This window comes from Culex pipiens, chromosome 1 (genome assembly GCF_016801865.2).
Source record: "Culex pipiens pallens isolate TS chromosome 1, TS_CPP_V2, whole genome shotgun sequence".
NCBI classification, from domain to species: Eukaryota; Metazoa; Arthropoda; class Insecta; order Diptera; family Culicidae; genus Culex; species Culex pipiens.
This window is the reverse complement of record NC_068937.1, coordinates 10,660,656-10,686,947: the sequence shown is the minus strand read 5'-3', so window position 1 is coordinate 10,686,947 and position 26,292 is coordinate 10,660,656. Positions and strand designations below refer to the sequence as shown.

At 34.7% G+C, this 26,292-nt stretch overlaps 2 protein-coding genes across 2 annotated transcripts in view; both read right to left on the bottom strand.

The window, feature by feature from the left end:
- Positions 1 to 9,943, bottom strand: part of LOC120430718 (uncharacterized) — a 39,499-nt gene extending 29,556 nt beyond the window's left edge. The window contains exons 1-4 of the mRNA XM_039595833.2: positions 9,790 to 9,943; positions 8,188 to 8,391; positions 7,858 to 8,128; positions 6,736 to 6,741 (exon numbers count right to left, since the gene is read on the bottom strand). Coding sequence (XP_039451767.2) covers positions 6,736 to 6,741; positions 7,858 to 8,128; positions 8,188 to 8,391; positions 9,790 to 9,868 — 560 coding nt within the window. The 5' untranslated portion in view covers positions 9,869 to 9,943. The remainder of the gene's footprint in view (positions 1 to 6,735; positions 6,742 to 7,857; positions 8,129 to 8,187; positions 8,392 to 9,789) is intronic.
- The window catches only part of LOC120430698 (uncharacterized), a 131,810-nt gene that overhangs the window by 66,477 nt on the left and 39,041 nt on the right, over positions 1 to 26,292 (bottom strand). The window contains exon 2 of the mRNA XM_039595812.2: positions 21,166 to 21,219. The gene's annotated coding sequence lies outside the window, so the exon portion shown is untranslated. The remainder of the gene's footprint in view (positions 1 to 21,165; positions 21,220 to 26,292) is intronic.

Here is a 26,292-nt window from a genome sequence, read left to right as displayed (position 1 = left end):
CATGTTTTTTTTCGAATTTAAAATTAACCTTCTAGGAAAATTTTAGAAAATTTAGACACCAGATATTAGATCCGTATTTTGCCTTTTTTTGAGTTGGTTGTAATGTCATCATCCGCGGAAAACTTTGTGAGGTGTAAGCTGCCAAAGCGAAGAACTGGCATTTCTGCAGAAAGAGTGAAGTCTTCCGAGTGTTGTTCTAGAAGGGATTTCTACTTTCTTTTCGTATGGATATCGTTGAAGACGTCGGGAAGCTGTTCCAAGGAAATTGGAATGCTGGGTTCCAATCCCTACGAAATCTACCAAGCCGATGGATCGGAATTTTGCTTGTGAAGGAGGTTTATTATGGATCGTTGAATCTGAATCTTGATTTGGTGAGATCTATCCATTTTATCTATCATTATTTGATAGAAGTTTTTTTCCCTTATTTTATATAATATTCTATTGATCAAATATCAATATTATCCCTTTCCCACCTTCCCCTTCTCCTATCCTCATTTCCTCCCCCTCCCAACCCCCCCCCCCCCGCCTCTAAATATTATTATCTGCCAAATTTACACTAACACACCACACCACAACTGATTCGGAGCGTTTGGTACGGTATGTCCACGCATCCTTCCTCCCCTGATGATTCTGTGAAATGTGATCCGTTCACAGAATCTGTCTCTGCGGTTAATGCAACGCAGTAGGCCTGGCCGCTTTAATTTTTGCTATACATTTTCGGGTTAACTCGGATGTACTCAAGGGGTTGGAAACTCTTAGAGCTAGAATTATTTTGTCAACCAGTATATCAAAATATATGTTAGTATACTTATTATTTCTTTTACATCTCGCCAGTATACTTACCAATATACGAAGAGTATCTCAATATACTAACAGTTTATTGCTCTTCGGTTAGTATATTAACAAGTATACTGGAATATCGTTAGTATACTCAGTATTCCTAAGTAATATTAGAGTTTCCAGCCCCTTGGATGTACTGTAATCATTAATATTGACAAGAAAGGACTTGAGGCGTAATCTTACCACAAAAAATGACAAAAATTACAAAAATGACAAAAATTACAAAAATGACAAAAATGACAAAAATGACAAAAATGACAAAAATGACAAAAATGACAAAAATGACAAAAATGACAAAAATGACAAAAATGACAAAAATGTCAAAAATGTCGAAAATGTCAAAAATGTAAAAAAGTCAAAAATGTCAAAAATGACAAAAATATTAAAAATATTAAAAATATGAAAAAAAATATTAAAAATATTAAAAATGTCAAAAATTTCAAAAATGTCAAAACGTCAAAAACTTCAAAAATGTCAAAACGTCAAAAATGACAAAATGACAAAAATGACAAACATGACAAACATGCTTATTATATAAAGTGAGTAAATTGAACTCAAATTTGGGAAGCTTTGTTTAAAGTAGACCTTTAAACAACTAAGGCGCTAGGTTATGCGAATCCAATTACGTTTCGATCATCAAATTTGACAGTTGCACGCTGCCCGAAAGTTACCCAAATCTCTTTTAAATTAGGTTAAGATGTTTACCTAATTTTTTGCCAGGATTTTTTTGATAACAAGGTTGCACAAACCCAACCCAACTCGTTTTTCCGCCAAAAGCAAGATTACCATAAACCAACATTTACCAGCGGGGTTCACCCAGTGCTCGACTGGATTATTAGGCAATAATCGCACTCGGCCAGAAATCAAGTCCAAGTAAACACATCCACTTGTTCGAGAGAAACCGCGCGGAGTAAACATTTGCTTATTTTTCCTCTTTTCTCGCTTAATAGCCTGGGTTTTGTTCAACAAGCGGAAAGAAGGTCGACGAGCGCACACCTTCGTAGTAGTCTTGGTGGTGGCTTGTTGCTGGATTTAGAAGACAGATATTGTACCACATTAGGCCGGCTTTTTAAAGCGATGCAGCAGCGCACACATACAGCGAGGCAGCGTTGTTGTTGTTCGCTGCAGGTACCCGTGATTTAGTGTTTGTTCAATTGATTGTAATGAAAACGATCAAAACGAACTCTTTCTTGGCGCTCTACACACGGAGTGCAGCATTTCGGATTTCGTTTTGGTGCACCAAAACTCGTGGAAGTCTCATTAGAGTGGACCCTTAAACGTCAAATTTAAGTAAAAATGTTTAGAATTTGTTCGTCGTGTGTTTTGACAGATCGAGCTACAACTGAGTTAAATTTTAAGATTCGGTGAATCTCATTTGACTGTGTAGCTTTGACAGCTGACTGTAAACAAATGTTACACGGTTGATCAGAAATACAAAAAAAGTTTTAAAATAACCCAATTTTAATTACTGACCAAGGGATACTTCGTAGTACGTAGACTGCAAGGTCCCACCAATGACTCCGCAAGTCTCTAAAAGAGACTTGGAACCGCAAAACCCCGCACGGGAGGGCACCATCAGCTGAGGGTCCGTGGTCGGATGGAAAAAAGGAGGTTGCGTAAGATCCGCCCTGAAAATATGCGCGAGCGAGCGAGATCTGGTTTTTTTTTCTTAAGGAGAACAATAGAATTCCGAGCCGAGGGTTGTGGGGGTAGGGCGCCGGCGAAGAAAACCGCCGGAGAAAAAAAAACAAAGGCACAATCGCCGAGTCTTATGGCAATAATAAAGAGCAGGTCGACAAAAGGTGCTTACGAGATGACGCGGAGATGGAGTCGGGTCGATGCAGGTGATTTGTTGGGAAATTACGTGTTTTTTTGGAAGGAATGCTGAAAAGGGAAGGAAATTGGCGAGTATTTTGAAGTTTGCCATAATTTCGGCATGCCATAAAATTTTGACGTTTCTTCCTGAAGCGCATATTACACTGTAAAACAAATCTACATAGAATCTTGAATATGTAGATTATTATTATTTTCATTATTTTTTAGTTTCAAGTATTTTAAATTGAGCGTGTAAACTGTCAAAAAGTAACACTGACAGATTAACAAACATAAATTGCTTGAACTACCCTCAAACCAACTTACAACCGAAAAACTTAATTTATTAGATAACATCACGCAATGTGCACCATTGTTTCCGTTTTTTCTTCAGTACACGCTCAAAGGAAACCCAACGAGTTATTGGTTTAGCGTTTTTAAATTAAAGCCATAAATTTTGGAAGCGCTTCAATTCCCGGAACGCTGGGCGAACACACCCTTCAATCAGTGTTATGTGTAAATGGCACTTCTTGCACGCAAAATTGCATTCAAAAAAACAAATGATGCAAGAAAGTGCACGTCATGTTCACACAATTTCAAAAAAGCGATTCAATTTTAATTTCACCTTTTTTTGCAAATTTTGTGAACTTGCAATGTCACTGCACTCCGCTCACTTTGCAGACAATCGGGAACTGTCAGTTTTTAAAAGTAGATTAATCTTCGTCTTCTTTAAATTTTGACAGTTGCCAACTTTCACTTCGCTGTGCGCAAAAATCTCCAAAACAAAAGCAAATTTTCATTTTTACTTTTGAATCGAGGTGTTTGTGCGAAAACGCGCGCTGTCAGCGCGCGCTTGCGCAAAAAACGCAAACCAAAACAAAACAAAGCTGGCAGAAATTATTGTCAGAGTGCACTTGTTTTGTTTTGCTTTGTCAACCGCGTCGTTCTTTTTCCCATGCACCGGGAACTGGGCGCTCTAGTTTGCATTTTTGCCGCGAGCACATTAAAAAAATAAGTTTCTTTTGGGTTAAAAATACGCCTCAAAACGTCACATGACGCAAACGTCAAAGTGACGTTTACACTCCCACACTCCTGAAAAAAATCTTCATCTTTTTCAACTGTGCAAAACACCCAACCGTTGACCGATTTTGTGATTTGCGATTAAAGGTTTGTGCCCAGTTCGTTTGTGTTCTTATTTGTTACGCCCTTTATTTGTTTACTTCTGGTTCTCGTTGTGGCTTTCCCCTTCCGTTCCCCCAGCTGTCAACATTGGCAACACCCAATCGGTTGGAAAATGTGAATTGAATTCCATTCGGCGTTTTGCGTTTTGACCGAGTGGGCATGGAGGGCATATTCGATCCCAGTGTTGACTACTAGTTTTGACCTGAAGTTAGGTTAGAGTTATTTGTTTACATTATGGAGTTAGCGGATTTGGGTCATTTAATTGACTTTTTTTAATCATTTAAAAAGTCAACTTGAAGATTTATTCAACTATAATTATGATAATTTGGAGTGTATAAATGACATCCTATAACCTAGTGAGAATTTTGGCTCGAGCTTCGAGCCAAATTTTCGCTGGGAAATATTGTCTTATGTCTTATTGTCACAAACCAAGAAGATTTTTTTTTTTGAAAAACTTCAAAACGGTCTGTCAATATAATTTGAAAAAATCAGTTATTGAATGGAGCGTGAACAATCGTGAACAATTAGAAACTCAAAAAATATGAACTTAAAAAAACTAATTTACAAAATTGAGAAATAGGAAAAAACCATAAAATGAAAAAAAAATAACAAAAAACCACAAAATTTAAAAAATTTAAAATCCAAGAAATCCACAATAAAGATATCCAGAAAAAAATCAAATTTCAATTAGGATTTTACTCCGGATAATCCATTAAAGAATTTTTTATCTTTCTCAAAAGTTGGGTTTATAACCTAAAATATGACTGCCGAGGTGACTGATTTTCTATAACATGAGATGGTGGCATTCAAGAATTAAATAAAAACAAACAAAAAAAAAGATATTACGAAAATAATATGAATTTGAGAATCAAAGAATTTAAAATTCAAGAATTTAAAAATTTAAGAAACAAAAGAAATGGAATTTCAAAATTCAAGAACTGAAACATTTAAGAATTTAAAAATTCAAGAAAATAAAAATTTAAGAATTTTCAAATTTAAGAATTTGAAAATTTAAAAATTTTAGAATTGAAAAAAATAGAATTTAAAAATCTTAGAATTTAAAAATTTAAAAATTTGAGAATTTAAAATTTTATGAATTTAAAAACATAAAAGAATTTAAAAAATCAAAAATTTCTGAAAAATATCAATTTAAAAGTTTCAGAATTTTATTTTATTAGTTTCAAGAAACAAAAAAAAATTAGAAAATGAAAGATTTTCAAAATTGAGGAAATAAAAAATATTAAATTTAAGAATTAAAGAAGTTATTCATTTGAAAATTTAAGAATTTAAAAATCGAGGTATTAAAAATTTTAAGAAATAAAAAAAGTAGAAATTTAAAATTCAAGAATTTAAATATTTAAGAAGTAAAAAATTAATGAAATTGAAAATTAAAGAATTTAAGACGAATTAATTTAAAATTGAAGAATTAAAAAATTAAAGAACTTTAAAATTAAACCATTTCAAAATTAAATAACTTGAAAATTAAAGAATTTAAAAATGGCATAATGTAAAAATAAAAGGATTCAAAAATCAAAGAATTGATAAATTGAAAAATTCAAAACATTAAAGAATTTGAAAATTAAGAATTTAAAATTCAAAGATTTTTCAAATTTAAGATTTAAAGTTCAAAGAATTCAAAAAAAATAAGAATTGAAAAATCTAAGAATTTTAAAATGAGAATTTAGAAGTTGAAGGATTTTTGAATACAGGAAATTGAGGATTTTTTGAATTAAGAAATTTAGGAATTTAGGAATTCAATAAAGTAATTCAAGAATTATGAGGATTAAATGATTTTTAAATTTAAAAGTTTAAGATTTTTTAAATGTTGATTTTCGGGAATTGTAATTTTTTTGCTTTTACTTTTTATTTTTGCATTTTTTATAACTCTTAATTTTTTGAATTTGGGTTTTCAAATATCTTAATTTGTGTTTGTTTTTTTTTGTAGTTTCAGCATTTAGATTTTTTTAAATATTTAAATCTTTTAATTTTTTTCTTTGCTTTGCTCTGCTATTTTCATTTTTTTATTGTTTTTCTTCCAGAATCTCCGAATTGTCAACTTTTTTTTTGGAGAGGCCACGAAAAAAATGCGCAACTTTTCTAGACCGCATTCCTTAGGATCTCCGAATATAGCTTTATGAAGTGACATAACCTCACTTTTCTGCACCTTCATCAAACGTGAAACGCATTAAAGCTTCGAGCAAAAACTTGAAAATGAAAAAAGGATTTGTAAACAAACAGTGCATCATGCTCATTCACTAGACATTTAACAATTGGTTTGATTGGTTTGCACTGTTTGTTTACAATTGTTTGTTTACATTGTTGACGTAGACACTCAAATAAATAATAGCTGAATGTGACAGGTTAAATTTACAATTAAATTGAACATTACCAATTGTTATCGAGTGCCAAATTTGGTAAACAAACTGCGTAAAAATAACAAAATCGGCGAGTCAAAAAATTCTAAATTTGTTTTAAGGTAGTTTACAGCTAAACATATTATTAGGACATGACAATGTGCGAAGCAAACAAACAGTAACTGTTCAGCATTATTTTTTAAGTAAGTTGCACTGTTTGTTTACATTGTTGATGTAGGCATTCAATTAGAGAGCTGATTTTGACGTGTTTAATTTACACTCTTAATTGATATGAACAAACTATAAGATAATGCTTTTTATTATTTTAATTCACTGTCGAATTTGGTAAATAGTGTTAAAATACTTGAAACCCTAAAAAAATAAAAAAATGATAAAATAAAAAAAAATGTAGACTTTCACTTTAGCGTGTTTTAACCCAACTCTTCCCGAGCCGGGATATTTATCACACCGATTATATTCATTATACGTTTTTTTCGCACCCGGGCGCAAATTAAAATTATATAAAAATGGCCTCCGTCCAACTCACCACAACCTGCGAGAATGGGTGTCCCATTTGAGGGTAAGATTAATTCGCACCTTGTCCGTCCTTTGATCTCATGAGGCAGTGCAGTGTTGCCAACCAACAACAAAAAAATGTCGGGACCCACTTTCGAGCGGTGATTAACGAAACTTGCGGCTGAAAACAGGTTCGCAGGATGTTTTCACCGCCAGAAAAAAGTGACAGGTTGCGCGAAAAAGAGAAAGAAGATTGCACAACTGTCAGGTTGAAAAATTCCCCGAGGGCAACACAGTTTCGATAATGAGATTTGATTTATGGCGCACGGGGAACCGGCAGGATTATCTTCGGAACGGGTTTTTTTTTGTGTGCGAATCTGTGCCAGAGCACAGGTTTTTATGATTGAGCTGTGTCTGATATCTTGTGATAAAACTTGATCCGATTTGTGACAGCGCGCGCCCGTGATTATGTGTTTAGCCAAATTTGACCTAATTTTGGGGGGGGTCACTTGCATAATTGACGAATCTGCAAATTAATTTATTCGTCTCTTACGTCAAAGCTCACTTGAAAAAAGAAGAGAATTCGACCTAAAGACGGTGCTCTGTTAAGAAACGTTAATTACTTTTTAATTTATTCCTGTTTGTCTTCTTTGTCTTTCGGTAGTAAGTTGTCGCCGAACCAGCAAGAAAAAAAAACGAGTCACTGTAATGAAGCGATTATGCCACCCTGATTGAGGTTGTAAAGTGCACCTTCTCTGTGTGGGCGGTTTTACGGTGGGAACTGGAGTTACATAATTAGAGAATCGGGACATGTTTCAAATTTGTTTAACTGCATTAAAGTTGGCATCGTGACAGAAAAAAAGGATTTAAACATTCAATTTTGTATATTATCAAACTCAAATGTAAACACAGACAAACAGACGTTAATCTCTTTTATAATTCTTGAATCGGCTATTTAACTGTCAATTTGGATCTGAAACTCACCACGGCCGTTTTGAATTCACCACAGTGCAACTGTCGCAACTGTCACGCGTTTGACAGTTGTCCACGTATTTTGAGCGGTGTGCGCAATCACAACCAGATGTCACTAGAGAGTGAGTAGTGTTGTTCAATTCGGATCAGCAAAATTATAATTATCGTACGTATTTTCAACACAGCCGTATCGTTTGCGTTCCAGTTGGCAAAACCGATGTACTGAGTCGGAATTCCAAGATCGGTTTCGTCGATGAAGGGATGCTGCTCCGAATCTAGCGTCACTGTCAACCGCCCGTTGGGATAAATTTCCACGGTGAACATGAGCGGCTCGAAGAAGGAAATTTTCTTGATATAGTTAAGTTTGAAAACCTGGTGCGAGTGCACATAACTGGGACTGCTTCGGATGTATCGTTGCAGGTAAGACCGATTGTCACTGAAAAAACCTAACACTGAAAGAATATTGCAAAAATTAAAAGCGATTCGCACAACAAATTCCGCTGCAACGTACCGATTTCGTGCACGAAATCACCAAAGGGTCGAGCGGTTTGAGCCAACCTGATGTAGGCACTTTTGTCCCCACTGACACCCATCCGCATTCGGACGGTTCCGTTGATCGTGGACCGTTTAATGTTTCGCCAGTTGGCCGTTGGATAGTACGGATGGTCGAAGCCATAATCCGTGTCACTGTTGTATTGAAGGCATCCCAATGTGGCTGTTGAAAAATTTTGATAGCATTTTAGGGAGCGTTCTTTTATTACGTAACGCGAAAAATCGGACTTTTAGACCCCCTCCCCCCCCATCGTAACAAAATTTCCATACAAATTTTAAAAATTTTGTATGGAGCGTAACACGGCCTCCGACCCCCCCCCCCCCTCCCCCCCTACTGCGTTACGTAATAAAAGAACGCTCCCTTAAACCTTTAAAGCTTGCTTGCTTTTATGCTTCATAATAATCACTAGGGTTAGTGAAATTTCACGATTTCGCGGACAGCGTGAAATCCGCGAAATTTGGCTTTTTCCGCGAAATCCCGTGAAATGTTATGTTTGTGTGAAAATGTAACGATTTTTCTCAAAATAATTAATCAAACTCAAAAAGGAATAAAAATAATCTTATGAACTACTGTAGAACTAAGCGAGTGAATATCCTGGTTAAATAGAGCACCGGATTCGAGTGATAGAAATGACAGTTCTCCCATAAGAAGTCTTCGTTTGATAAGCTTGATATGAACCATTTGAAGAATTATTAAAAATTTCAGTTTCTATAGAAACTAACTAAATTTAGTAATATTTTAATTCGCTGTAGTACAAATTTACTGCTATTTTAATTAAAATGTATGATTTCAAAAGAAATTAAAAGAATCAAGCTTTGTTTTATTTAAAATAAAATGAAGAGTATTTTTAAACTTTGAAATCACCTTTTTAAAACATTTCAGATTTTTTTCTGAGTCCTGTTTTATTTTAAAAATATTTGATTATTTGTGTGAATAATTCCCTTGAAAGTTAAAAAAATACATTTTTTTGTTTTCTGTTCTTATTATGAATAAAAATTTCGATTTCGTAACAATTTATAATATTTCTGCCTATGGATTTTAAATTTAGTTTTTTAAAAAGAGAGATGAAAACCTTAAAAAATATTTTGAATGGTCTAAATGTTGAAGAAAATTTAAACTATTTAACATATTTTTGGATGGACAAGATTGTTGAATCTTGCTTTGATATGAAATTCAATAAAATTTAAACGGATAAAACAGAAGCAAATCAGCGAAAACCTTTTAACCTTTTTTAGTTGAATATTAAAAAAGCAATTCAATAAATGAGAATACGCATGCCTTACATTTTGTTTCAAAATATGAATTGAGCCCATCCGTAAACCAGACGGTTTTTTTTTGATAATTAGGAGATTTTTTTGTCACGTTCACGTCAGTTTATTGAAGAATAATATATAATAAAGCATAAAAAGTAGTTTCTGTGATTTAAACATAAGATTTTCAGAGTTATTTTAACATTTTTCACGTTCCGCGAAATTTGCGTGAAATTCGGTGTTTTGAAATTGAGGTCCCCGTGAAATTTGCTATTTTCGAGCGTGAAAAATCACTAAGCCTAATAATCACCTTCAAAGCTGTTTCTGCCAATGGAACTGCTGGTATAGGCACACACTGCCGTGGCTAGTAGAATAACTCTCAGGAGCATTTCTCTTGCTTGGCTAATTAGTTTCGACTGATGAATGTCAACGCACGGATTATATCACTTATAAAGAACAGTCTTATCTCTTTTATCTCCAAAATAAGCAAAAAAACAACAACAGTTACATAATCACATTAATCACATTCGTGGTAACGCTTTCAAAAGGGCGAAACCTTGACTGTAAACAAACTTGCTTTAGTGACAGTTTGAGGTTGAGGTTAGAATTGGGCTTGTTTACATCCAAGGTTTCGCCTTATTGCAAATTGGGTCCTCAAGCCTTATCTCATTATACATGGAAATCGGTTGCTTACCAGTCCAAAACAACTTATCAATCTTTTTTTTTAATTTTGTCGTTAATTTTTAGCATTAGCATTAGCATTAGAATCAGCAATAAAGGTCGCACAATTCCGGATGGCTGCACAACGCTTATCTTGCTGTTTAACTGTAATTAAACGTATGATAGCACTAGACTCTCATCCGGTTACAATATTCCAACACGGGAGATACCATGTTTTCCTCTTTAGATGAGCGTGTAATACTATCCAGTAAGATAAGGGACTCCTGGCCGGTACCTTGCTAACCTCGGGGATTGGAAGGTATGTTAGTAAACATCTATCTAGAATGCGCAGAGATCTCTACGTCACCTAGTGGTATAGATGTTCGTAGGGAGGTTTTGGACTCAATGTTAGTAAATTGAACGTTTGTTTTTTTTAACACCATCACCACCACCACCAAAACAATACCATCACCACAAAAAGCCGTGCTATATTTTAATACAAATACATTACAAAACGAACTCAACAATAAAATCATCTTCCTGGCCCTGCTGCCCACACAATACTGACGCGCAATAATATTAATTACCACAATGACCCCCACTGCATGCATGACTCTAACACGAACACGAACACAGCACAAAGAGAACACCACAAAAATCCATCTTCCCATCACCACTGCTTGCACGATACTCTTTTTTTTTAATTTTGTCGTTAATTTTACTTAAGAGATAATTTTTAAGTTTATTCGCTAAAAGGTAAACTTTACACAGAAAACCAGTGCAGTGGATGAACAACCAGGACAACTTTGTTTGCTAGACAAACTACCAAACTTTATATACAGCTGACAGAGCAGGTGCCCTGTAGTAAAACGGAAGCGTCGCGTATTGGTCGCTATTTTTTAACAGGGCTTTAAAAAGTATTTTTTTAATTCCGATTTTTCAAATTTTATGAAAACTATACTTTTTTAGAAACAATAATCAATACATTTATGATCAGTTAGGAAAAAAAACGAGATTTTCGCTCTGATTTCTAGTGCCAGAGAAGAGAGTATGATTTTAACTCAAAAATGACGAACCTCTCGTCACAGTGTCCTTATGCAAATCTGATGCAAACAAACCAACTTTTGTAGCACTCAATAGTGTAAGTTTTCGAGTAGAAAGCCTTATAGGGTCCTAAAGGACTAAATTATTTTTAAGTAAAAAGGTAAACAAACACGCATAAAAACCAATTATGATCATTTTTTTTTGTTTTGAATGCAAAAACTAAATTGACAAGACAATATTTAACGATGGATCAACCATGATCTTCTTGAAACGAGCTGTCAAGTAAGATATTTTCTGTCCCTTTGTGGTCGTACAAAAGGTAATTTTACTCAGCAAAATAAGAAACAAAAAAAAACAAAAAAAGCTCAACTTTGCTCACCCTTTTCGAACAGTGCGCAAAGTGTAAACAAAGACATTTACGCGAATTGCTTGGAATATAAAACATGCTGATAAGAAGATCCGTGTTGACAGTGCAAAACGGATTGGTCTGCCTTGGCCAAGAATGAAAAAACACCCAATAAAAAAAGCAAACAAACTGGTTATGGTTTGAATTTTAGTTTGGATCGTGTGAATGCCGAAAGCTTTAAAAAGACTATCCAAAATTTGAGAGTCTATCAAGACACCTAAGGTACTCCCGATTGAGTGTGTAGTTGTCAAAATCGCTATAGAGGAGAAAAGCAACTCGCGACAAAATTTTGAGGTTGAGAATTTTGACAGGTATGATTTTCATAAAGTATTCGCCTCCTTTTCTCTCCCACAGAAAACTGGGGACAATGTAGCTGTCAAGACAAGAAAACCGTAACGTAGCAAATGAGCTCAAAGAACTCAGTATTAATTTTGTGAGTGCCTTTTGAGTGGTTTGGCAGGTGTCGTTTTTGGGACTTTTGTTTTGAATTTGAATTTGCTTCCGATTGCGCGAAACGTCATAACGCGAGTTTTTTTTCCCGTATAGAGGAGAAAATCGTGACGTCAGGAATGAACTCAAATCACTCAAAGTTCATTTTATGAGTGACTTTAGCAGTTTGGCCTAGTTTAACAGCTACATTGTCCCCAGTTTTCTGTGGGAGAGAAAAAGAGGCGAATACTTTATGAAAAAAAAATCCTAGCCTCAAAATTTTGTCACGAGTTGCTTTTCTCCTCTATTAGTGTCCGTGTCCTAGTCCTGACTCCTGACTGTGTTCGTGCCCGTGCTTCTGGCCGTTTTCGTGTTCCTGGCCGTGTGGGTGCCTGTGTCTGACCATTCCCGTGGCCGTCAAAAAAGTTCATTTGGTTTGTTTACCTTTGAGGTTAAGTTCCGAGCTTTTCTCCTTTATTGCTGACTGTCACTCAGATCGGGGGTTGCAAGCAATGGCTTTCTACCTAAGGTACTCGCGATTGAGTGTGTAGTTGTGCGGTTGTCAAAATCGCTATCTCTGACTCTGACTTTGTTTTTGTTTTGGTTTTCGTGGCACGGAGTGCCTCGTAACAAAATATCCATACAAATTTTTAAAAGATGTATGGAGCGTAACACGGCGTCTGACCCCTCCCAACCCAAATGCTATACGTAATAAAAGAACGCTCCCTTAGCACAAAACCTGGATTTTACATGGAGATTTTCAGAAAACTTAAAATTTAACCATTTTCCGGACAAATTTCACTGGGTTTTTTTCTGTACGGTTGTTAAGCATGTCAAACTGAATCAAAAACACGTTCAGCCGATTTTGTTTTTGTTTCGGTTCAGTTTGGCATCCTTAACAACACCACAGAAAAAAATCCGGTGAAATTTATCGGGAAAATTGACACTTTGCTGCAAATTTCCATATAAAATTCGTGTTTCGTGCAAACTAACTATTTTGACAGCTGGAAATCCACCTTACCTTGCTAATATACATACGTTGCGGGGGTGGGTCATTCTTTCTTTCTCACTTTTTAGTTTGTACCCGGTTGGTTTGACAAAGTTAAACTGAACAGTGACGAACTGTCACTTTTTACACGGGTCCATACTTACTAGCAAATCAATCGTTTGACAGTAAGTGTAAGCGCGGTGTATACAGGGTGTCAAACTAAAAAGTGTTCGCTCTAAAAGAAATACATTGTAGAAAAAAATGTAAAAAAAAACTGCTCTACGGCGGGTGCTCAATTGCTGTCAATCCATCGGGGTTTCAGTGTGTTAATCAGGGTAGAACGAAGAAGGGGGGGTTACTTTGACTAGGACGTCCTTTCTAGCTTTTCAATACGTGTAATTCATCGAGAAAATAACTTCAGCTTTTTTTTGTTTTCGCCGAATTGATAAACTTACATTATTTTCTGAAATTTCTTTTTAAAGACCATAGTCCAGGCCACGAACGAGCTTCTGTAGCAAATGTGAGCTATTCGATTACTCAAAGGTCTCAATCGGTTGAATGTATACTTGTAGAGCTATTGAAAACTTTTCATTTACCAGCCAGTGAATTTAATGACAGCAGTTTTGCATTTCAATCAAACTTTATCGTTATCTCATGCATGTAATAGAGATTGATAACTGCAATGTTGGCCATTAGAGTACTTCCGATATGCACAAACAACACGTTTCTTGTTATCTATTCTTGATGCATTTTTTGATACATATATACTGAGCAAAAATGGTCGTCATACATCAGTTGGGATCCATTCACTAAGGAATCGAAATGTTTCTTCAGATTTTTCTACTAGCAGTGGCCTTCAGGGCTTGCACGAGCAGTTCCCTTGGTCCGAACAGTTTTGAAGGTAGTTATATTTGAAATTTTAAAAATGCATTGATCAAGCAAGTATTTTTTTCAACAGCCACCTTCGGATGTCTCCAGTACAACGCTCACACGGACTATAACTATGACCACCCGTACTATCCGACGGCCAGTTGGCGAAATATTAAATCGACTGCGGGAGTCATCAGAATGCGGATGGGCGTCAGCGGGAACAAAAGTGGCTACATCAGGCTGGCTCCAACCGTAAGACCCTTCGACGAAACAACAATGCATGAAATTGTTCTCGATTTTAACAGTGACAATCGCTCGTACTTCCAACGATACGTCCGAGGTGGTCCCAACAGAGTGCATTCGTTTAAACTTTTCAAGCTGAACTATATCCAGAAAATTTCCATTTTTGAACCACTCATGTTCACCGTGGAAGTTTATCCCAACGGACGCGTGACAGTTAAGATTGACACGGAGCGATATCCGTTCATAGACGTAACCGATGCAGGGGTTTCCGCAAAGTACGTCGGGTTTGCCAACTGGGACGCGAACGATAAGGCTGTATTTTTCGTGGATTGTCCTCTAGTTGACTAAAAGAAACAAATAAATAAAAAAGAATTTAAATTCCTCCTTAAAAACACATTATAAGCCCTATTAATTTCCATTTCGTCACACTCACCAACCGGACATTGACCATCACTGTCCGGAGGCCACTCCACTTGCCGCGGTCAATTGAACCTCCCCTTCAAACGGAATGGCTCAAATCTGGCGTAAGCTTTCCCATAAAATCATTCGACCAGTGGCCATCATCATGACACATGAGCCCAAGCCTGCTACGATGGCGGTGGTATAAAACAATCAAGATTTATCAACGACCATTACTGCAATTTCTCGCTGGAAGATTGGTGGACAAATAAAATACCTTCCTCCCTCCCTCCGTTCAGCTGAGACATTCCAGACATCATCGATATATTTACTATCACTTTCACTTGCCGTTAAGTTTGCGCAATTGCAAGTGCAAGAGGAAATCCACCGGTCAATTGAGCAATTCATCACAGATTTTTGCGCGGCCATCTTGACACACGAAGAAGAAAGTGCCCTGTCGTAAATTTACAAGCCTGCTGCGGCCGGTAAGGTACGCAAAAGTCAGCGATAACACAGCAGGCGCTTTTGTCGTTTTTATCGCATTTCTAGTAATTGGCAGCTTAACGCGGATTATTCCACCCCTGCATTTGACAGATGCCTCACCTTTAACTTGCTTGACCTTGGTGCGCAAAGCTGCGCTTCCCCACCTTCAGAGTCAATTTCCTTGGCCTCCTTGGATTTCCCCTAAAAAATCCTTACCTGTCAGTGGTCCCAAAATTTGACAAGCTGTGGCGACGTCAAATCAGTTTCGCGCGCCGGCTTTCCGAAAAATTATCTGGATCAGTTGCTTTTCTGGCCAATCATACGCCACACCTGGCCGGTCGGACCAAAGATTCGTTCCCGACCAAGGTTTCGCAATGAAATAGGTGCGGAACCGTCACCGTGGCCGACTGACAGTTATCTTTTTTAATAATTTCAATTTATACACTTTGCTCTCGTTTTTACTTCTGTCTCGCTCTCTCAGCGAGCCTAATTTCAACACTTTCTTTGGGAGGGGGGGAGGCACACGAAACGAGCCAAATTCACGTGAAACGTTCAGGGAAAAACCAGACAGTTGTTGTTATTGTTGTTTTACAAACCCCCTGAAGGGAGAGAGAGAAGAGGAACGAGAGAGAATTTCACGGGAATCGAAAAACAAGCGCGGAGAAATGAATCAAGTGTGCGCGAAAAGGTTTAAATGTGCAATTTGGTTTTTCCTCAAAAACCAGTTTTTTTTTGTTCGAAGGACTTCTTTTTATTAAAAAAAAAAAAAAACAAGGGGAATTATACCAACAAATCACGAAAAAGCGAAACTTTACCCAGAAAGGTGATCTTAATCTGCAAAAAAGAATTCGAAAACTATTTCAAGATCAGATTCCAGGCCACGAATGAGCATTTGTCACAAATTTTACATAGATTGGATATCCCAGTGTTCAGATTGGATGGAAAAATTCTAGAAAATTTTCTCAGCTGTTTGATTTAAAAAACGTACTCGGAAAAAATTACTGATTCAATTTCAGAAAAACTCAATTTTCCAGAATCCGATTTTATTTATTTTTTTATATGTTTTAGGGAACAAAACCACAACTTTTGAGGTACATACATGTATGGGTAAATGGATTTAAAAAAATGAGTTTTTTTGAAAAATATTATTTTCAGGCAAAACATTTTTTTTTCTTTATTTTTGAATAAATAAAATTTGCAATCATAAAGTACTTTAAAGATTTTTTTTAATTAAGTGAACCGTTTTTAAACTATGTCTAAGTGGCTTAATTTTAATTTTAACTGAAAAATACCCGTTTTTCGATTTAAAAAAAAGTCCATGATTGTTTTCTCCTGAAGATATGTTTTTTTCTAAAAGTTCAGAAAATTTTCAATAAAAAGAAAATAAATAAATAAATAAATGGTGGAGAATTGCTCCGATGTAATTAATCAACTCATCGATCAAATCAAAACTTTTATAAAAAAAATATTTAGATACAAGTGCTGAAAACTTTTGCTTTTCAGAACTAATTTCCGTACTGAAATAGTAGTTTATGCAACAAGTTGCAAAAAGAGGATTTTTTTTCAACACGAGTCGTACATTTATCCAAAGAGGTTCACCAAGTTGGATGAATACGAAAAGTGCTGAAAAAAAACAAATTTTTCAACGAGTTCCATTCAACATTTTTTGCAATTCCGAAAAACACCCATTGGGTGAATTTTAAGTCAAATTTTCATGTATTTTGTCAATAAATCGTTTTAATAAAAAAAAATGTGGAAAAGTGTTATTTTTCGAAACAAGTGCTGAAAAGTGTTGCTATTCGATTCTGTTATTTTTGGTACAGAAAAGTATGCTATTTCGTTGTTCAAGAATCACAGGAAAAGTAAGTAGTTTTACGACGGAATTGCAAAAAATAGATTTTTTCAGCCCTACGCACTAAAAAAAGATTAATATTACATTGAACGGAATCGCCAGTCTGACGTGAATATTTGTCATGTAAATCACTTTACGATGTAAAATTATGTGTGTTTTGATTGAAAATCTAAAATAGACCTTCACATCAATGAACTCTTAATAATAAATCATTATCAATTTAAAATTACATCTGATTTGATGCACATAGCTGGAGCGTGATTTTTGATGTAATATTCTGTGTAATTTGACTCAATTTCTTGTGTTTTCATGCCTTCCAGTTGACCGTGCAGCAAGAAAGGCAGCCATGTTGACATTTGCGTTTGCGGCGTTTGCAGAATTTGCAGAGCACTTTTTCTGTTTGATTTTGCTTTTAACTGCTTCAGTTTCTCAGTTGAGGTCGTAATTAACTATGGAAAAGGTAGGTGGAAATATAGTTGTCAAATACCGGTAAATTAATAAGTGGACTTTTTGTTTTCAGGCGATTTTATCAACAAATATACTGTTGCTGATTGACCTTCCGCACGGGCAATTTTTGAAAACTGTTCTTCTAACCACGACAGCTGTTTGAAGTACCGAGAGCCTTCAGGAGAACCTGCAAGATTTGGCCAAGGAAAAAGTCAAAATTGTGAATTGGGTTGGTGACAGCACAGTTTTGAAGTGTCCATTCAGGTTGATTCGTACTGAAATGCGTGCCAAGTAAAAATGAAATTGTCGCTCGAAGGACCGTGGCATGCCAAGAAAAAGCCTCAGAAACACGTCAAGATCCGGGACCAGGAGCAGCCTCAGAATCATGTGAAGATCCGTGACAAGGAGCAGCGCGAAAATGACGATGCGGAATGGACGATGACGATTGGAACCGGATTTAGCGTGGATGAAACATGTCTAGTGTCGTGAAAACAAAGAACATTCTTTTTGGTAATGATAAAATGCAATAAAATGGTTGAGTTAGCATTGTAACGGTTGGTTTTATTTAATCCAATAAGAATAGTTAAATTCATACAGGAATGGTTCGAAATAAAATTGCGTTAGTTGTAATTTTACACGGCCGTACTGGTTGATGATTTGGGTCATGTAAGTTTCAAATCAGATGTAATTTTATGTCTTATTTGACGCTCCAGTTATGTGCATCAAATAGACAGAAAATTACACGTTTTTTTCGTGGTGTGTAGTATCGAAAACTAATACTGTTGTTTTTGGTAGAAAAATAATGCCTTTTCGTCGTTCGAAAATGTCAGGAAAAGTAAGGACACGCAAAGGATAAGGCATATCTGACGTTTTTTTTCATTTTTCGATGTAAAATCAAATTTGCAATCAAAAAGTACTTTAGTGAAATTTTGATAAACTGCATCGATTTCAAGTTAAATCCATATTTAGGTGACTTTTTTGAAAAAAGCCGCAGTTTTAAATTTTTTTAAAATTAGTGCACACGTTTGCCCACCTTTAAAAAAATATGTTTGAAAAACTGAGAAAATTATCTATATTTTGCTTTTTTGATCTTGTTGATATGACCCTTAGTTGCTGAGATATTGCAATGCAAAGGTTTAAAAACAGGAAAATTGATGTTTTCTAAGTCTTACCCAAACAACTAACAATTTTTTAATGTCGATATCTCAGCAACTAATGGTCCGATTTTCAATGTTAAAATATGAAACATTCGTGAAATTTTCCAATCTTTTCGAAAAAAATATTTTCAGAATTTTCAAGTCTAGACTAACATTTAAAAAGGGCCAAACATTCAATATTACGCCCTTTCAAATTGTTAGTCTTGGTTTAAAAATTCTGAAAATATTTTTTTCGAAAAGATTGTAAAATTTCACGAATGTTTTATGCTTTAACATTGAAAATCGGACCATAAGTTGCTGAGATATCGACATTAGAAAATTGTGTGTTGTTTGGGTGAGACTTAGAAAATGTAAATTTTCCTGTTTTTAAACCTTTGCATTGCAATATCTCAGCAATTAAAGGTCGTATCAACAAGTTCAAAAAAGCTAACTGTAGAGAATTTTCTCAGCATTTCAAAAAAAAAAATCAAGAGTGAGCAAACATGTGCACAAATTTAAAAAAAATGAATAACTGCGACTATTTTCAAAAAAAAAAATCTACCTAAAAAATGCTGTTATTTGAAAACGGTGCACTTTATAAAAATTTTACTTAAGTACTTTTTGATTGCAAATTTAATTTTGCATCGAAAAATGAAGTTGAAAAATTTTTGAGACCGATATTTCGATTTTTTGAAAAAATCAGTACTGATTCAAAAATTCATAACTCGTTCAAAGATTTTTTGCACAACCTGGAAATTTCTGAAAAGTTGGCATTTTATGTCCTCCAAAACATATCAAAAAAATGAAAAAAATCAAAAATAGTGTTTTTTCGCAAATCAAGTTTTAGTGATAAAAAGTTAAAGAAAAATCACCATTTTTTTTACCGTGTATCATTTTTTTCCAGTGTAGTCCGTATCCATTCCTACAACTTTGCCGAAGACACCAAATCGATTAAAAAATTCCTTCAAAAGATACAGATTTTTGAATTTTCATACATCATTTTTGTATGGCCAGCTGCCAAATTTGTATGGAATATTGTATGGACAAACAAATGATGAAAAATTGCTTCTTTGGGCATACCGAAGACACCAACAAAGTTTCAGCCGGATTAAAAAATACAAAAATTAAAATTGAAGAAAAAATACCGATTTCGTAGAGAATTGCTCACATGATAAATTCAAATTAAAAAAATACTAAAAATAAAACAAGAAAAACATAAATCAAGAGAAGTCAAGTTTTTCGTAGAACGAAAGTTGCTCAAAACGACCTCCTGAACGCGGGAAAAATAAAAAAAAAACTTTCAAAAAAAAAAAAATGTTGGCAGTAGAGGGTTAATGTGCACAATTAATTTTGTTGGGTGAAATTTCGAATAACAAAATGGTTATTTTCTTTTAAGAGTTTGACTTAAATTTTTCTAAAAAGTTGTAAGCAGAACCTACATTTTTTTCCGAAGACACTAAATCGATCAGAAAATCTGTTCTCAAGATTCAGATTTGTGTTTTTTTTTAAATAGTTTCCTTTGTATGACGACAAATTGTATGATGCAAAATGACCCCTTTGGTCATAAAAAAAAGTGCACACAAAGTTTAATCCAAATTAAAAAAAAATCCAAAAATTAAATTATCAAAAATTATTTATGCTTCACAGAATTGCTCAGTGGAGTTTCTACTGAAAATTTACAAAATGTCAATGAATTTAGGGAAACAAAAGTTTTCTTAGCAACGCATATTATTTTGCCCCTTGATTATTTCAGAATATTACCGGAAGTTGAACTACAAATTATTATCGCCTGACGGTAAAATTTCGCTAAACAACTTTGATATGTACGTGAATGAGTGACTTGACGTAAGATTTGGAATATTCTAGCTCGCTTAGTTGACGTTTCCATATCAAAGGTAAACAAACAATTGCATCACCTCGTTCACAACAAAGCTAGTGTTCCAAGTGGATTGTAGATAACGGCACTTACTTACGTATACCTTTTGATACAAAACGTGTGTACATTACAATTCTAAGTGAAGTGATTGTAGATTGATCAGTATTAAATAAATGCATAGGAATGCTAGATAGACTTAATTTCTGGACATTTAAAAAAGCCAATCCAAACAAAACTCCAACTCTGACTGGCTTAAAACCCAGTCGTAAGAATTTCGCGCTTGCCTGACCGGGTCGCGCCTCCTGCTGCTACTTGAATCAGCAAACCGGTAATGTAACGCGCGCGGTAATGTAATTCAACACCAGTTGGAACGGAGAGCCGGTGTGACTTAATTTTTCGTCAAGCCAGAGCAAACGACGACGAAGAAGAAGAAGACGCGACGAAACCGGAAACTAGCTTTTTTTGCTGAACCAGACTTCGATGTGCATCACACCTCGAGTGTGAGTGGCTTTTGTGGTTATGTTCTTTAGCTGTTGTTTTATGCCTTTTTTATACAAGTTTAATTTTTTGTGTGTTACTTTTGTTACGGTTGTGACTTGTGGCGCAGACTGTGGGGTTTATTGAACTTTGATTTGACGGATGGTTCATAAATAAAGAACGCGAGAACTTTCGTATTTCCGCGAAGTTTTCGAACCATTAATCGCGTCTCTTGGTTGGCTTGCCGTGATGGCTTTGTGGTAACGAGCGCGCAGCGCGCAAGTGACGCGAGTTCAAGCCTGAATGACGACGATCTTTTGTTTTTGTTTGCTTCCCAAGTTATGGTGAATGTACACTGGTGAGCAAACCCACTTACCATCGACTGCTGCTTCGCAACCCAAGAACTGCTGCGCCCCGAGAAATGGCCCGTCTGCGAAAAGAACATAAAAATAAATAGTAACAATTAATACCTTCGAATCGATGGAATTGGGTGTGTAATCGCCCCCACGAACACGAAACCCATTGGAAAAACATTTTAAAAGCTAATAATTTTAAACACCTTGCCAAACCAGCGAACGTTACACGATGGCGCGCGTTTTTGTGGTCAGTTTGCGTTTAGCGTGTGCTGCGCGTTTGATGTGTAACATCGCCACGCTATAGGTGCGAAATTGATACGTTAGGGGGGTGTGGAACATTTTTTTTTTCATTTTCGAAGCTCAAAATGATGAGCAGTGTCTAGCCAGTAATCAGGCAAAATACGCCGTCTTTTGGGACTGGTAAAATGAAATTGATTGGGAAATACACGCTCATCCGAGATTATTATCAAATTTTGTTATGATTCAGCTAAAGTTTGGATATTTTCAATGATCTCAAAATGTTGTGCATTATTAGAAATTGGTTAAAAAAATAGATAAATTTACTCAAATTTTAGTGGGACCCCCCATGTGGACAACTGTACACCACCCTTAAGTTTCCTGTGGTTTATGAATAACCCATTTTCTGTTCTACAAGAATCTACTCAGAATTTAACTCAGCAAGTTTCCAGTTTTGATCGGATTCACTAAAATAAAAATAATTTACACAAATTTATTTAAAAAAAAGTGATGAGAATTGGTCGAACGGCTTAAAGTGATTAAAATGGGCATATTTCCTCTACCAAATATTTTTGACAAGCTTACATTTACACGCATATTCAAGTTTAGTCATTTATTTTAATCAAATTATTTTTTTATCAAAACGAAACAAATAAACTTTTTTGGTATTAATTTGCCATGTGATTTTTGATTTTTCTTACAATAATTTTTCCTAGTTAGCACGCTCATTTTGAATGACTCTAATGTGTACAGTATTTTTTTTATTAAAGAAGTACTTTTGTTATTATATTAATCCCAAATAGGGCGTCCAATTTTCCCGGGTTTTGATTTTCCTGGGAAACGGAAAAAATATTTTCTAAATCCCGGGAATTCCCGGGATCCGGGGATTTTTTTTAAACCGTCATAAAATCTATGTTTTTATTAAATTTGTTCATAGAATTAGTTTAATACTGTTAATTGGTGATAATCTATACTCCAATCTGAACAAGAACAGCAGTTTTTAGTTAGTTTAAAAAATATTTAAAAATTTTTTTTGTTTTTTGTTATGCTTGGATTTTAAATTTACCATAGATGGATTAAAAATCTAATGTGATTCAAATTATTTCATATTAAAAATCATAAAATTCTCATTTATATATTTCTTTAATTTTTTTTATATGAAATGACTACAAAAGCTAAAAAAAATCATTGAAACTGTAAAAAAATAAGAAACAAAAACAAATAAAATGAAACCATCCAATGCTAAATTATAGAATTTCATGTTTTATATAAAACATATTTTACAAACTATCTTAAAGTCACTACCGCCAACTGGGGGAAATCGGGACTGCCAGTCTGAATAGGTACAGGATATTTTAGTGCAATAAATTTGAAAATTGGTGTTCTAATTGTTTTGTTAATTAAAAAATATCAGAACAGAACTGTCAGTCGATGTTTGATGAAAAATAAACAAATATGATTTTTTCAAGTTTAAAATTTACGTTTAACGTAAATATTTAAAAAAATAAATAAAATTTAATGAAAAATATTTAAAGCGCTAAGCATTTTGCGAATCCATAAACTATTTTTTTTTATAATTTTCCCTTATAAGCCAAATAAATGTTGATATTTGCTGAGTACAAATTTGCTAATGCTTTAAAATTGATATCGATTACTAAGTATTCAACTGTTAATCTATTTCCACAACCAAATCTGAGTTCCCAGACCAAAAAATGTTTTTTTTTTCAATTTCGGGAATTCCCGGGACAAAATATCAAAAATCCCGGGATTCGGGAATTCCCGGTTTAGAGAAAATCCCGGGATTTTTGTCCCGGGAATTCCCGGGATGGACGCACTAATCCCAAATATACACGCTTATCCAGAATATTTTTTCATTGATATTTTCAAGCCATTTTTAATTTTTATCTTTTTTCATATTTGGGTGAAATTCACTGAAGTTTGTATTCCTGCAAAAATTTGTAATTTATTTTCAACGCTAATTCAAAATGCAAACAATTGAAAAACATTCCTAAGTATGTTTGAGTTTACCAAAACCCTAATGAAATTTATAAAAAAAAAAATGTTTGATTTGCTGCATCGCTGAAAATAATCTTGAAATTAAATAGAAAATACATTTATGATTGTATATCAGATTCGGATAAATTATATATGTATTCCAATCAAAAATTCATGTCATGTTTTATAATTCAATATAATAATGAGCAGAGATGAAATCAAGAAAAATAATAATTTTCCGCTAGTGAACTTTTCAACAAAGCCTGCCTGAAAATAAAGCAATAAATGATCATTCTTGGGTAATTTCGATTTTAACAAACTGGAGTACACATTAGAATAAATGAAATTTTAGAAGGTATTACAGTGTGATGAATCCTTTTGTTTTATGATTTTCCTCGTTTCAAGCGAAAATACTGAAATCACCCACAAAAACATGTAAGTTTACACTTTATTCCTGACACAAAATGAATAAACAGAGTACGTGATGTGAATTTACACTTATAAAAAAGGGATCGTTAAATTACACATAAAACATGTAAATTTAAACTTTTCTTGACCCGATGATGCTATGAGACGCGGGTTCGATTCCCGCCTTATCCACTGAGCTTCTATCGGATGGTGAAGTAAAACGTCGGTCCCGGTTTCTCCTGTCTCGTCAGAGGCGCTGGAGCAGAAATCCCACGTTAGAGGAAGGCCATGCCCCGGGGGGCGTAGTGCCAATAGTTTCGTTTCGTTTGACACAAAATAAACAAAAACAGGGATCGTTCAATTACTAATAAAACATGTAAATTTATACTTTCACCTTACACAAGATAAAAAAAAGAAAAACGTGAAATTACATGTACATGAACTAAAACTTGTAACTTTTCTTCACTTTTCTTTACACGTGAAATTACACATAAAACATGTGAACTTACACTGTTTCCATACACAAAATCAAGAAACGGAAAACGTGAAATTACACATAAAACATGTTAATTTACACGTGAAATTACACATAAAACATGTGAACTTACACTGTTTCCATACACAAAATCAAGAAACGGAAAACGTGAAATTACACATAAAAAATGTTAATTTACACTTTTTTCCTGACACGAAATTAATAAACAGAGAACGTGAAATTACACATAAAGCATGTGAATTTACACTCATTCCCAGCAAAAAAAAAACAATTAAAAGAGAAAGTGACATCATTCATGTATTTTTACACTGTTTCATGACACAAAATAAAAAAGGGATCGTTAAATTACACATAAAACATGTAAATTTACACTTTTCCCTTACACAAAATCAAGCAACGGGAAACGTGAAATTACACATAAACCATGTAAATTTATTCTGCTTCCTAACACGAAATAAAAAAAACATAGAACGTGAGATTACACATGAAAACATGTAAATTTTTACTTTCAATATAATATGTCCATGTTTTCTATGTTACTTGGATAAAAGCTTGGTCTCACATATTTAAAACATGATTTCAATAACGATTCTTTTTTTTATGTCTGTGCTCTTTTTAGTCATGGAAGAAAAACGTATTTTTCATTGAATTTTCTTAAGCAATACTAATGGGTTCAACCCTTAATGTCAGGACGAATATTTTTGAAAGCTTTTATCCTGCAAAATCCATAAGAAAATTGATTTCGCGGGAAGATCTAAATTTTACGGATTGTCATACGTTCCGTGAAAATGTTAAAATTCACTTACCCTGGTATTAACACATAAAGTGATGGAAATTTAAGCTCGTTGATGTAATTTTAAACAGTTCTTGAAGTAAAAAATAACATATTTGTCGATTTCATTACTAGCTTCTAGTGACTAGTGTCAATGTCTTGACAAAAATATTTTTCTTGAGTCAACTATGACCGTAACAAAAAAACCCAACTTTTATGTCATGATTGATTCGATGTAATAAGTAATTTAAATGTTAAAGCACTCTAAACGATTTTTAAGGGCCATACGAAAATTATAGGCTAGTTTAGAAAATTTTGATTTTTTGGGTCAATATGACCTATCAGGTGTAGCGACCCTCAGTTAATCAGAGTATAAATTTAGATTTTTAGTTCGACCAACAGGGAAGAATTTGTCAGAAGTACATTGGTCTATACAATCAGACGAAGTGCAACATCTTCAGATGCACTCATTAACACATGTTGACACGAGTCAAGTGTTATATTTCTAGGAGCACGTAGGTTAAGACATAAATATACACATTAGGAGGATGGAAGGAAAAGCACAAAACGAAAATAGAAGGGTCATGAACTCTGCCAGGATCCCTGCTGAGAATTTTCGAGCAGAAAGATTTCAAGATCAACGCAGTGTAGTCAAAACGCACGTGGCTGAGCTACTCCCGTAGAGATGAATATTGCGCATGCGTCTTGACTAAAAACGCTTCAGAATATAAAAGCCTAAGTTAGATTTAGAATCAGGGGAGTTGAAATTAGGAAAGAGTTAAGAGTGGGAGTTGAGAGTTGCAGTTGGGAGATGGAGTTGATTATTCGGTGTAAGTGCTACGATGCACAGATTCAACCAAAATGCCACGGGGCATAGTGAAAAATGTTAAAATAAGATTAAGAAAAATCTAAGAATACATATTTTTGAGTTAAAGTGAAAATGGTGTCGTTCTGTGCTAAAGGAATAAAAATGAAAGAAATCCCAATGATATTAGAGACTAGGCTTACACAAGCTTACACAAAGTGGTGACAGCAGAAAAGCTTAAAGAAAATTAAACAGGAACGCTTTTGCTGACTAGTGAAAAAACCAGTGTCGAACCGCTAGCCAATGCCAAAGGAAACATTTAGTGAAGAGTGAAGATGGCAGTTCAAACGCCAGCCATTATGATTGAAAAAATGTGACAATCCGCCAGCCAAACCCATGGAAAGCAATTTCAGTTTTGTGACGATTGAAGCTTT